The sequence below is a fragment of the Saccopteryx leptura genome, chromosome 1, assembly GCF_036850995.1.
Source record: "Saccopteryx leptura isolate mSacLep1 chromosome 1, mSacLep1_pri_phased_curated, whole genome shotgun sequence".
Classification (NCBI taxonomy): Eukaryota; Metazoa; Chordata; class Mammalia; order Chiroptera; family Emballonuridae; genus Saccopteryx; species Saccopteryx leptura.
The window spans coordinates 275223784-275237908 of record NC_089503.1 but is presented as its reverse complement, the minus strand read 5'-3'; the positions used below and the strand labels follow the sequence as shown (position 1 = coordinate 275237908).

Sequence of the window (14125 nt, the reverse complement as noted above, 5' to 3'; positions counted from 1 at the left end):
GACAAGGGGTGCATTTCTTCCTTTGAATCATTGATGTGATGTTCTTGAGATATATTCCCAAAAGTGGGATGGCTGGATCAGAAGGCAGTTCGATTTTTAATTTTTTGAGGAATCTCCATACTGTTTTCCACAGTGGCTGCACCAGTCTGCATTCCCACCAGCAGTGCAGGAGGGTTCCCTTTTCTCCACATCCTCACCAGCACTTGTTAGGTGTTGTTTTGTTGATGAATGACATTCTGACTGGTATGAGGTGGTATCTCATTGTGGTTTTAATTTGCATTTCTCTAATGATTAGTGATACTGAGCATTTTTTAATCTGCCTATTGGCCATCTGTATGTCCCCTTTGGAGTAGTGTCTATTCATTTCTTTTGCCCATTTTTTGACTGGGCTGTTTATCTCCCCGGTGTTGACTTTTACAAGTTCTTTATAAATTTTGGTTATTAACCCCTTATCAGACATATTGTCGAATATGTTCTCTCATTGTGTGGTTTGTTTTTTATTTTGTTCATATCATCTTTAGCTGTGCAAAAGCTTTGTAGTTTGATATAGTCCCATTTATTTATTCTGTCCCTTATTTCCCTTGACCGTGGAGATAAATCAGCAAATATATTGCTGCGAGTGATGTCGGAGAGCTTATTGCCTATGTTTTCCACTAGGATGCTTAAGGTTTCACAACTTATATTTAAGTCTTTTATTAATTTTGAGTTTATTTTTGTGAATGATGAAAGTTGGTGGTCTAGTTTCTTTTTTTTGCAGGTATCTGTTCAATTCTCCCAACACCATTTGTTAAAGAGACTGTCTTTACTCCAATGTATGCTCTTACCTCCTTTGTCAAATATCAATTGTCCATAAAACTGCGGGTTTATTTCTTGGTTCTCTTTTCTGTTCCATTGATCTATATGCCTGTTCTTATGCCAGTACCACGCTATTTTGAGTACAATGACCTTGGAGTATAACTTCATATCAGGAAGTGTGATACCATCTACATTACTCTTCTTTTTCAAGATTGCTGAGGCTATTTGTGTTCTTTTTTGGTTCCATATGAATTTTTGGAATATGTGTTCTATATCTTTGAAGTATGTCATTGGTATTTTAATAGGAGTTGCATTGAATTTATAAATTGCCTTAGGTAATATTGACATTTTAATTAAGTTTATTCTTCCTAACCTTGAACATAGTGTATGCTTCCACTTGTTTGTATCTTCCTTGATTTCTTTTATCAATGTTTTATAATTTTCTGTGTACAAGTCTTTAACCTTGGTTAAATTTACTCCTAGATACCTTATTTTTTTGTTGCTGTAGAGAAGGGGATTGTTTTCTTAATTTCTCTTTCAGACAGTTCATTGTTAGTGTATAAAAATGCCTCTTATTTCTGAGTATTAATTTTATATCCTGACACCTACTGAATTCATTTATCAGGTCCAGTAATTTTTTTAACTGAGACTTCAGGTTTTTCTATGTACAGTATCATATCATCTGCAAATAGTAATATTTTACTTCTTTTCCAAGTTGGATGTCTTTTTTTTTTTTTTTTTTTTGTCTGATTGCTGTGGCTAGGACTTCCAGAACTATGTTGAATAAGAGTGGTGAAATGAGGCACCCCTGCCTTGATCCTGGTCTTAAGGGGATTGCTTTTAATTTTTGCCCATTGAGTATAGTGTTGGCTGTGGGTCTGTCATAGATGGACTTTATCATGTTGAGGTATGTTCCCTGTATTCCCACTTTGCTGAGAGTTTTGATCATGAATAAGTGCTGGATTTCATCAAATGCTTTTTCTGCATCTATTGATATTATCATGTGGTTTTTCTCCTTCCTTTTGTTTATGTGATGAATCACATTGATTGATTTGCAAATATTGTACCAGCCTTTCCTCCCCAGAATAAATCCCACTTGATCATGGTGTATGATTTTTTTCATGTATTGTTGGATCCAGTTTGCTAATATTTTGTTGAGAATTTTAGCATCTCAATTCATCAGAGTATTGGCCTATAGTTTTCTTTCTTTGTGTTGTCTTTGCCTGGTTTTGGAATGAGAATTATGCTCACCTCATAAAAGGAGATTGGAATAGCTTGAGAAGGATAGGAGTTAGTTCTTCTTTGAATGTTTGGTAGAATTCACCTATGAAGCCATCTGGCCCAGGACTTTTGTTTATTGGGAGTTTTTTGATAACTGTTTTTATCTCATTTATTGTAATCTGTCAATTTAGGTTTTCTGATTCCTCCAGATTTATTTTTGAAAGATTATATTTTTCAGGAATTTGTCCAATTCACCAAGATTGTCTAATTTTTTGGCATACAGTTCTTCATAGTATTTTCTTACAATATTTTGTATTTCTGTTGTGTCAGTTGTTACTTCTCCACTCTCATTTCTAATTTTATTTATTTGAATCCTCTCTCTCTCTCTCTCTCTCTCTTTTTTTTTTTTTTTTTTGTATTTTTCCAAAGCTGGAAACGGGGAGAGACAGTCAGACAGACTCCCACATGCACCTGACCGGGATCCACCCTGCATGCCCACCAGGGGGCGACGCTCTGCCCACCAAGGGGCGATGCTCTGCCCCTCTGGGGCGTCGCTCTGTTGTGGCCAGAGCCACTTCAGCGCCTAGGGCAGAGGCCAAGGAGCCATCCCCAGCGCTCAGGCCATCTTTGCTCCAATGGAGCCTCGCTGCGGAAGGGGAAGAGAGAGAGAGGAAGGAGACGGGGAGGGGTGGAGAAGCAGATGGGCACTTCTCCTGTGTGCCCTGGCCAGGAATCAAACCTGGGACCCCTTGCACGCCAGGCCAACGCTCTACCACTGAGCCAACCGGCCAGGGCCTCTCTCTCTTTTTTTCTTGGTGAGTCTGGCTAAGGGTTCATCCATCTTGTTTACTTTTTCAAAAAACCAGCTCTTGGTTTCATTGATCCTTTGTATTATTTTTTTTACTCTCTAAGTTATTTATTCCCACTCTGATCTTTATTATTTCCTTTCTTCTACTTCCTCTGGGCTTTGCTTGCTGTTCTTTTTCTAGTTCTTTTAGTTGCTGGGTTAAGTTGTTTATTTGAGCTTTTTCTAGCTTCTTAAGGTATGCCTGTAATGCTATGAACTTCCCTGTCAGGACTGCTTTTGCTGTGTCCCATAGATTTTGAGTTGTGGTATGCTCATTTTCATTTGTTTCAAGAAAATTTTTTATTTCTTCTTTAATCTCATTATTGACCTAATTGTTATTTAATGACATGCTGTTTAGTTTCCAAGTGTTTGAGTGTTTTTCAGTTTTTCTATTGCAGTTGATTTCTAGTTTCATGCCAGTGTAGTCAGAGAAGATGCTTGATATTACTTTAATCTTCTTAAATTTGTTGAAATTCATTTTATGCCCTAATATGTAGTCTATTCTAGAGAACATGCCATAAGCACTTGAACGAATGTACATTCTACTGCTTTAGGGTGAAAGGTTCTGAAGATATCTATTAAATCTAGTTGATCTAGTGTGTCCCTTAATTCTGCTGTTTCGTTGTTAATTTTCTTTTTTGAGGATCTATCAAGTGATGTTAGTAGGGTATTAAAATCCCCTACTATTATAGTATTGCTGTTGATCTTTCCCTTTATATCCATCAAAGTCTGTTTTATTTATTTAGGTGCTCCTATATTAGGTGCATAGATACTTATAATGGTTATTTCTTCCTGTTGGATTGCTCCCTTTATCATTATGTAGTGACTTTATTTATCTGTTACTATAGTCTTTGTTTTAAAGTCTATTTTTTCAGATATAAGTATTACTACCCCAGCTTTTTTTTCATTTCCATTTGCATGAAATATATTTTTCAATGCTTTTACTTTTAGTCTATGTGTATCTTTTGTTTTGAGGTGGGTCTCTTATAGACAGCATATGTATGGGTTCTGTTTTCTTATCCATTCAGCTACCCTATGTCTTTTGATAGGATCATTTAATCTATTTACATTTAGAGTTATTATTGATATGTAGTTATTTATTGCCATTTTATTCTTTAAATCTACATTCCTTTTTTACTAGTTTTTCTTCCCCCGCTTTGTTCTGTCTATAGCAGGCCCCTTAACATTTCTGTAGCATTGGTTTTGTTGTGATGAATCCCTTGAGTTTTTTTTTTTTTTTATCTGGGAAGCTTTTTATTTCTCCTTCAATCTTAAACTATAGCCATGTTGGATAAAGAAGTCTTGGTTGTAGGTTCTTGTTCTGCATTACTTTGAATATTTCTTGCCATTTCCTTTCGGCCTCAAGTGTTTCTGTTGAAAAGTCAGATATCATCCTTATGGGGGTTCCTTTGTAGGTAATTGTTTTTCATATGCATCTTTTAGTATTCTTTCTTCATCTCTTAGCTTTGGTATTTTAATTATGATGTGTCTTGATGTGAGTCTCTTCGAGTTCTTTTTTAATGGGGTTTTCTCTGCTTCTTGAACCTGTGTGACTCCTTCCTGCATCAATTTAGGGAAATTTTCAGCTATAATTTCTTCAATCAGATTCTCTATCTCTTGTTCTTTCTCATCTCCTTCAGGAACCCCTATTATACAGATATTGTTTCTCTTCCTATTGTCACAGAGCTCCTTAGAGTTTTCTCAGACTTTTTGATCCTCTTTTCTTTTTGCTGTTCTGCTTTTGTGCTTTTGCTTATCTTGTCCTCTAAGTTGCTGATTCAGTCCTCTGCTTCATCCAGCCTGCTTTTAATTTCTTCTAGTGTAGTCTCTTCATTTCTGATATTGTGTTTGTCATTTCTGTCTGGTTCTTTTTTATGATTTCCATGTCCTTTGTGATGCTTATAACTTCTTTATTTAGGTGTTCATTAAGTCCATTTATTATAGCTTTGAGATCCTTAAGCATTGTAACAATCATTTATACTCTGCATCCAGTAATTTTATTACTTTCGTTTCATCCAGATCTTTTTCTGGGGAGTTTTCTTGTTGATTCATATGAGTTAAGTTCCACTGTCTTACCATTGTTTCTTTGTGTGGCTTGAAGGCTTGTTTGAGTTGTGGTGAGCCACTTTAAAGTCTTAATTTGTCTGTTTTCAGTTTACTTAATTCATCCAAAAGCTTGTTTACTTATCTCAGCAGGGGGCTTATTTGAAACTGTATCCAGGAACGTGGTGGGTATGACCTCTTAGAATCTGAAGGCGTATTCTGCCAGCTGCTCTCTGGGGTCGGGGCACCTTCTTGGTATCAGTAGGGGGAGGTGTATCTCAGACCTCCCTGCAGACCTGAGTTACTGCCCCTCCCCCTTATTTCCTGCTTTAGGCTGTGTCTCTTGCACTGATTGGAGCTGGAGAGCTTTTTGGAGGTGGGAAACCCAGAACAGTTTAAGCTTGTGCTTGTGTGGAGGGATCAATCACTCCCCCAGCTATGACCACCTCTCCACTGGAGAATGAGTCAGCCTCTCAGGTCTAGCACAGGCATTCCTCTCCCATTCACCATCTGTCTTGCTCTCCCCACATTCCTTGTGGAAGAAAAGCCAATCTTCTCAGCCCTCCTCACCCCTGGAGCCCCAGGCAAGTGGCTGTGAGCAATATTTTCTTCTCTGTCCTTTTAAGGCACCCCCGCTGCTTCCCATATACAGAACTTTCAGACTTCTCCTCAATGAATGCTTTCCATCTGTCTCCTCCAGTCCCTGGATTACTAGGCTGGGTCTCTGGTTCTGAGACTAAGGGCCCCCATCTCTCAGTGTCTCTCTCCTTGTAATGAAAGCCCTTTTGGACTCTCAGCCTCAGCCTCCCCTTGCTCCTGTGAGCAGGGTATTCCCCACCACACCCCCACACTCCCTACCAGGATCGGTGTGGATTCTTCTTTGCTCTTTGGTTTGTGAAACCTGTTCTTTTAGTCCAAAGTTGGTTTTTAATGAAGATTGTTCCTAAATTAATTTGTAATCCAGTTTGGTCGTGGAAAGTGGCAGTCTGTGCATCTGCCTACTTCGCTGCCATCTTGGAATCCTTAGTGATGTCTTTTTAGTTTTAGATGTATGTTGGTGTTCCACTGTGAAGATAAATATTTAGTTCTCTTACCAGTCTCTGTTCCCTCACACCTTTCACTGTCTCTCACCTTGCTGTTTACCTGTTTTTTTTCTGAACAACCTTAATTTCATAGTCAAACACAATATTCACTCCTTTGTGTAAACTCCTCAATGTTTTCCCCTCTCTTGTTTCATTTTACTCATTTGAAAAATCTGCAACCTATTTAAGCCCACTTTTCCACCTGCTCATACCTGCTTAGCTGAAAAACATCATTCCTGTATGCTGAGCAGCTCTCTCTTTTCTTTTTTTGACTTTTAAAAATTTAATTAATTGTGTTTACATAGATTCTAGGGTCACCCCAAATGCCTCCCTCCTCCCCCCTATTCCCCTCAACATCTCCTTTGCCCCCTCCCTAAAGCACCCTCCCCCCTTCCCTTCAGGTTTATTCCATCCTATCATCCTCTTTTCCTCTGTCTTCTTTTCCTCTAGTCCCTTTGATCCCTCCTCTGTCTCAATTCCGTTCCTCAGTTCTCATTATTCCTTGGATTCCTCAAATGAGTGAGGTCATAGAATATTTTTCTTTCTCTGCCTGGCTTATTTCACTCAACATAATAGTTTCCAGGTCCTTCCATATTGTTGCAAAAGGTAATGTTTCATTATTTTTCATAGCCCCATAGTATTCCATTGTATATATGAACCAGAGCTTTTTAATTCACTTGTCCACTGACGGACACTTGGGCTGTTTCCAGATCTTGGCTATTGTGAACAATGCTGCCATAAATGTGGGGGTGCATTTCTTCTTTTGAGTAGGTGATATGGTGTCCTTGGGATATATTCCTATAAGTGGGATGGCTGGGTCAAAGGGCAGTTCCATTTCTAATTTTTTGAGGAATCTCCATACTGTTTTCCACAGTGGCTGCACCAGTCTGCATTCCCACCAGCAGTGCAGGAGGGTTCCCCTTTCTCCACATTCTTGCCAGCACCTATCATGTGTTGTTTTGTCAATGAGCGCCATTCTGACTGGTGTGAGGTGGTATCTCATTGTGGTTTTAATTTGCATTTCTCTAATGATTAGTGATGTTGAACATTTTTTCATTTGTCTATTGGCCATTTGCATGTCCTCTTTGGAGAAGTGTCTATTCATTTCTTGTGCCCATTTTTTGATTGGATTGTTTGTCTTCCTGGTATTGAGTTTTACAAGTTCTTTATAAATTTTCGTTATTAATCCCTTATCAGATGTATTGTCAAATATGTTCTCTCATTGTGTGGTTTGTCTTTTTATTCTGGTCATATTGTCTTTAGCTGTGCAAAAGCTTTTTAGTTTGATATACTCCCATTTGTTTATCCTGCCTTTTATTTCATTTGCCTGTGGAGATAATTTAGCAAAGATATTGCTGCGATAGATGTTGGTGAGCTTACTGCCTAAGTTTTCTTTTAGGATACTTATGGTTTCACGGTTTACATTTAAGTACTTTATCTATTTTGAGTTTATTTTTGTGCATGGTGTAAGTTGGTGGTCTAGTTTCATTTTTTTGCAGGTAGCTGTCCAGTTTTCCCAACACCATTTGTTAAAGAGACTGTCTTTACTCCACTGTATGCTCTTACCCCCTTTGTCAAATACAAGTTGTCCATAAAGATGTGGGTTTATTTCTGGGTTCTCTTTTCTGTTCCATTGATCTATATGCCTGTTCTTATGCCAGTACCAAGCTGTTTTGAGTACAATGGCCTTGTAGTATAACTTGATATCAGGAAGTGTGATAACTTCCACTTTTTTCTTCTTTTTTAAGATTGCTGAGGCTATTCGTGTTCTTTTTTGGTTCCATATAAATTTTTGGAATATGTGTTCTATATCTTTGAAGTATGTCATTGGTATTTTAATAGAAATTGCATTGAATCTATAAATTGTCTTAGGTAATATGGACATTTTAATTAAGTTTTTTTTTCTTAACCATGAACACAGTGTATGCTTCCACTTGTTTGTATCTTCCTTGATTTCTTTTATCAATGTTTTATAATTTTTTGTGTACAAGTCTTTAACCTCCTTGGTTAAATTTACTCCTAGGTACTTTATTTTTTTTGTTGCAGTAGTGAAGGTGATTGTTTCCTTAATTTCTCTGACAGTTCATTGTTCATGTATAAAAATGCTTCTTATTTCTGTGTATTAATTGAGCAGCTCTCTTGGAATTCATCCTTACAAGCATTATGTAGGTCCATAGGCCTGCCATCATTGACCCTCACCCTCCCTCTCTTCTAAATATCAGTCTCACACTTTCTCCTTAAACCATCATCATGTCCTCCTCATCTTCTGTGTCAAATTTTTGTCATATTTTTAAGTTCCAGACTTATTTTTGTTCTCACAATGTCTTTTCAGTACTATTTTATTCTTATTTCACAGATTCAGTGCTAATTCATAACTTTCTGAAAATACTGGTAGTTTCCCTGGAGTTTTTATTTTTCTAGTTTGTTCCCTCTAGCTTGCTTATTTCTGTTTAATTTTATTATTTTGTACTAGAGGTTCTCCTCTATCATCAGATGATCCACTGTATGGCTGATTGGGAGCTCTGTGTATCTTCAATAGGGAGGGTTCTTATTGGCTCTGAGCTTCACACAAGCTAGGATGTCTCATTGGACTACTCTTAATGTCAGTAGTTCTAGGACTTTCATCTTGGGATGTTATATTCCTCGCAGAAAAAAATCTTCTAGCTGCCTGCCTTGAGGATATAAGCCTGACTACCAATGTTTGGGAGCTAGAAGGTGGAATAAGGCTAGGTATCTGTTTAATATGTTTACAGACTTTGGCCTAAGTCACTTGGTTTCATTATGAGCCACCATCAACTACCTGTTACTACCCAAACCACAGACCTTCTTGTTTAATGTCTCTAGATATTCAGCCTTTGTAGTTTTTCATCAAAATGGTGGAAAGGTAGTTAGTTGCTTAGCTGGCTTCAAAAAGGGAGGGCATCTATGGATCTAATCACTGTTTACATAGATTTTTTTCAACCATTTCTTCTGTTCACATATCCACCTTGGCACTTAATTGCAGAAGTACCACTAAATCCTAAACCTTTAAAGCTTTACTAAGTTGCTTTTGGGCTTTTCTTACTACTTGTTTTAGGTTTCACCTTTTCCCTATCATAGTCATTTACCACTAGTCCTTCTAGCAGGCTTTCAAAATTGTATTGCTATTATATCTTGTTCTATTTGCTCTATTGGACTCAAGGCTTTTGTTTGTTTGTTTTTATATAGAAATACTTTGTTGTCAGTTTAGTGTTTAGTGGAATTTAGGGATGGAGTGAAGATACATGTGTGTTTCTAATTACTACCTTTTAACTGGGTATCAAGAATAGTTTTTCAATATAAATTTGTTTCTTTTTCCCTTTTTTTTCTCTACTAGGAAAACAGGGTTAGTAAAGCAGTTGAAGTGATGATTCAGCATGTGGAGAACTTGAAGAGAATGTATGCCAAAGAACATACTGAATTAGAAGAACTGAAACAGGTTCTTTTGCAAAATGAAAGGTCTTTTAACCCTCTGGATGATGAAGGTAATAAAAGTTTAAGATTGTAGTACCAGTTATGTTTTTCTAACATCTGCCTCTTTCATTATCTCTCTTTCTAATTCTTAGTATGTCTTTACTATAAGACCCTTAGGTTGAGGTTATATTAAAAAAGAACAACTCATTCCTGTCATCTGTATAGCCAAAAATAGGATATCAGTTAGATAATATGTTGGGAGACCAGGATTCTTTGATAACAACATAAAAAATTCCTCAAGTCAATTTAAGTTGTTGAGATCAGAGAGTATATTTAATCCAACCCATTAAGTTGACCCTGTGTTCTCCTACTTAGGCTATGTTCAAACTGGCTATTTCTCAACCTATAAAGCAAGACAGAATAATTTTAATGAGCCTTTCTTATCAACAATGGTTTTATATTCCTCATAGAAGGAAGAACTCTAGCATAGTAAAGCTAATGAATTGGAAAATAGGGACACATATAAAGTCATGGAAAAATATCTTAATCTTATCATAGTTTATTTTAAATAAGTAGTATAAACTTCTGAGAATTCTTAATGATCTGTTCCCTGTTTTAAAAAAGTAACAATATTTGTTAATCTTCTATCTTTAATTTTGGATTCATTTATTTAGCAGATATTTATTTAATGCCTACAATGTGCTGGGTTAGTAATCTGGACATATGTAGTAACACAGCGGACTGTATTCCTTTGGTTTAGATGGTAATTGTTATGAATCACCAAATAAATGATAACCAGATATTTATACTTTCGGTAGTCTCCAAGGTATTAAATAAATAGTTTCTGACCATTGTTTTTCTTTGTAAAGAATTAAGACCATTGCATTATCACACCCTGGCAAGGTAGCCCAGTTGGTTAGAGCCTCATGCCGATACACTCAGGTTGCAGGTTCAGGGCACGAGCAAGAATCAAGCAGTGAATGCAAAAATAATTGGAACAAATTGATGTTTTTCTCTCTCTCTCCCCTTCCCTTTCTCTCTAAATTAAATCAATATAAAAATTTTTTAAAGACCATTGCATTAAAAAAATTACAAATGTAATTTCTAAAATGTGCAAATGTTTTTCCTTTAGATGATTGCCAAGTTAAAAAACACTTAGCTTCTCTAAACTCCAAGGTAAGTACTAATTCACTTACTGATTAACTTTAAAAATGTCTATCAAATATTATATGGTTTTAAAATATTTGAAGTAACATAGCTTTAAATGTAAATCATAAAAATTATTTTAATTCATATACATGTAGGCATGTATATTTCAATGTATGCTTTTATTTTTCTTGCTATATTAGTATGTCAATTGTTTGGTGCTGAGAAGGAAGCCATAACAATAGTTTCTTTCATGTAAAATGGGAGTTGGAAATTGGAAATCCAACAATGGTAGGGCAGCTTCGCACAACCCACAGGGCCCAGTCTCCTTCACGCTAGTTGCTTTATTATCCTCAGCCTGTTGCTTCCCTTATGGTCTAAGATGGCCTCTCCAGTTCCAGATACCAAGACGTCATCATTACACTGAGTCACATTCAAAGAAAAAGGAAAGGTGACTCAAGGGGTATTCCCTCGCCCTTTAAAGATAACTTCCTATAAGTCCTAGGTACATTTCTCTTTCACTCTTAGTTGCAAGTAAGACTAGAAATAGCCCTGGCTGGTTGCTCAGTGGATAGAGCAGCAGCCTAGCATATGGACATCCCAGGTTCAATTCCCTATCAGGGTACACAGGAGAAGTGACCATCTGCTTCTCTACCCATCCTCTTCCCTTCTCTCCCTCTTCCCATTCCAGTGGCTTAATTGGTTCAAGCGTCCGCCCTGGACACTGAGGATAGCTTGGTTGGAGTGCAACAGCCTCAGGAGCTAAAAATAGCTTGGTACTCAGCATCCACCCCAGATGGTGTTGTCAGGTGGATCCCGGTTGGGGTGCATGTCGGAATCAGTCTATCTCCTCTTGTCTCACCAAAGACAGAACAAAACAAAACAAAAAACCAGACTGAAAATGCAGGGTTTTTTTTGTTTGTTTGTTTAATTCTGGAGACTGTATGCCATACTAAAAATCAAGGAGTTTGAAGACTAGAATTGCATAGAGTTTGTAATAGGATTTTTGAGCAAGTGACTCTAAAATCATTCCATCCAAATCTCTCTTTCACTGCTGAGGAAAGAGGAAAGCGCAGAAGTTAAGCAATTAGTTATGATCATGTTGTGGTAGAGTCATGATTTGAACCCAGGCTTCATGGATGACAGTTTCATATTCTTAATGCTCAAGTAATCTATAAAGTTATTTAGGGATGATGGTTTAAGAAAATGATTCACATACTTAAATTTTAAGAACCACCTAGCCCTGGACAGTTGGCTCAGTGCTAGAGCGTCGGCCTAGCATGTAGATGTCCCGGATTCGATTCCCAGTCAGGGTACACAGGAGAAGTGACCATCTGCTTCTCCACCCCTCCCCCTTCTCTCTCTCTTTCTTTTTCTCTTCCCTCCCTTCCTGCAGCCATGGCTAGAATGGTTCAAGCAAGTTGACCCCAGGCACTGAGGATGGCTCCATGGCCTCTGACTCAGGCGCTAAAATAGAAAAGGAACCATATAATACTTATTTTTTTCTGTGCAAATCTCAAGGCTGATACATAAACACATCCATTCATTAAAATAATATGCCTATCCTTAAGTGTACTAAATGAAAAAAACTGAAGCAACTTTAAAAATCTATAAATATAGGTATATATTTATCCCTTCTTGAGTAGGAGAAAAATCTTGCAAAGCATCAAGGAAATGGTAACAAAAGAGAGGAAGAAAGGAATAGATTTGGCTGTATTGACAATGAAAAAATTTTCTAATCAAAATATGAACAAAATTATTATGGGCAAAGATCATAAATAGGTAATTCTCAGAGCAGGTACACACACACACACACACACACACACACACACACACACACACACACACTATTTAACTTAGAAAAAGCATTGAATGTTACTACAACTCAAATAAATGCAAACCTCAACAAGAAAGTCTATGTGACTCCTTGACTGGCAAAAATCATCCTCACCCAATGTTTGGGAAAGTGAAATGTAAATGAGTAAAATATTTCTAGAAGGCAATTTGGTCATAACAAAATCCGTTTAAAATGTCTTCTATTTAACTCAGCAGTAGTGAAGTGCATGGATATGTACGTATAATATGTTCATGAGCGTTGCATTAAAGGATAAAATATTAAGAATTTTCTAAATATATTTTCTCACTTTGAGTAGCCATCTTCTCATCGAAGGGTGACGATCGCTTCTTTACCCAGAAATATTGGAAATGCAGCAATGGTAAGTAAATTTCTGAATGTTATTAGTTGAAAGCAAATTCATTTTCATACAACTAAAGTATAAACTTTCTTCACTAAATCCATGTTTTATCATTTCTTTAACATCTGCACTTTAAAGGTGGCTGGGATGGAGAAGAATGACCGATTCAGTAGGAGATTGAGCAGTTGGTAAGTGTTGGCTGCTCTTTGGAAACTTTACTATTTTGGGGTAACTTGGCTATTTTTAACTGTGCTAAAAAGTAAAGGTCTTTGAAAAAAGCGATATAAGCCAACTTATCAAAAAATCATTATATTATCTTGAAAGTGTTTTATTATGAAATGTGTTATGTGAGTGCTAAGGAAAATAATTAGAACTTATAATTCTTGTATTGATTTAGGCAGTGGGAAATAAATTAATAATGGCTATGAATGTATTTGCTTTGACAAGTGGATATTATCATCTTTATGTAGGCGTATTTTGGGGTCAAAGCAGAGTGAACACCGCCCCTCATTACATCGATTTACCAGCACTTATTCCTGGGCAGGTGGTGAAGAAGAAAAGTGTGAGCTAAAGTAGGTGAAGTGTGGTGTTTTTGTTATGTGAGCTGGGGTGTACACCGTGGGGATCATTTTCATTCTGTGGAAATCAGATCAATGCTACATCATCAGAAACATAATTCATTAAGACTTATAAACTGTAAAGCACTACATAAATGCTCTTTGTGAATATATTCACTCTTGTAGCACTCAGAACTGCAAGGTTTAGAGTCTTAAGTTAGAAAAGACTTTGCCTGGAATTTGCCTGATTTGTGAAAATATTTTTTTTCCATTTATTGGTATCGAGCTAGCAAGGGGAAAGGTAAATAGCCACAGAAGTAAAATGTCCATCTTTAAAAATAAAAAACAAAGAACAAAAAACAAAACAAAAAAACCCCCCATGAATTATATATATATATATATCAGGCATATACATAATGTATATGCATTATATATCTATATCTTCCTGTTGCATAAATGAAGAGTATAAGGAACTTAAAACTCTACGTTACTATCTCTGTCTCTAGAAAGTTAAGTAAAATATACTTCTATAGCACAAGGGAGAGGGCAGGAAGGAGGGACATAAACAAGTGCCTCTAAGTCCTTAGATGACCTTAGACAAATGGTTTTAAATTTAGTTGGTCTCAGTTTCTCATCTGTAGAGATTTTTTTTTTGTATTTTTCTGAAGTTAGAAGCGGGGAGGCAGTCAGTCTCCTGCATGCACCTGACTGGGATCCACCCAGCACGCCCCCCAGGGGGCGATGCTCTGCCCATCTGGGGTGTTGCTCCATTGCGGCTGGAGCCATTCTAGCGCCTGAGGCAGAGAC

At 37.0% G+C, this 14125-nt stretch overlaps 1 protein-coding gene across 4 annotated transcripts in view; it reads left to right on the top strand.

Annotated features, from left to right (window-relative positions):
• IRAG2 (inositol 1,4,5-triphosphate receptor associated 2) overlaps nucleotides 1–14125 on the top strand; it is a 59027-nt gene that overhangs the window by 41043 nt on the left and 3859 nt on the right. For all 4 annotated transcript variants that reach the window (XM_066354353.1, XM_066354345.1, XM_066354344.1 and 1 more), the window contains 5 exons: nucleotides 9344–9491; nucleotides 10553–10596; nucleotides 12720–12782; nucleotides 12900–12949; nucleotides 13232–13333. In XM_066354353.1, coding sequence (XP_066210450.1) covers nucleotides 9344–9491; nucleotides 10553–10596; nucleotides 12720–12782; nucleotides 12900–12949; nucleotides 13232–13333 — 407 coding nt within the window. The remainder of the gene's footprint in view (nucleotides 1–9343; nucleotides 9492–10552; nucleotides 10597–12719; nucleotides 12783–12899; nucleotides 12950–13231; nucleotides 13334–14125) is intronic.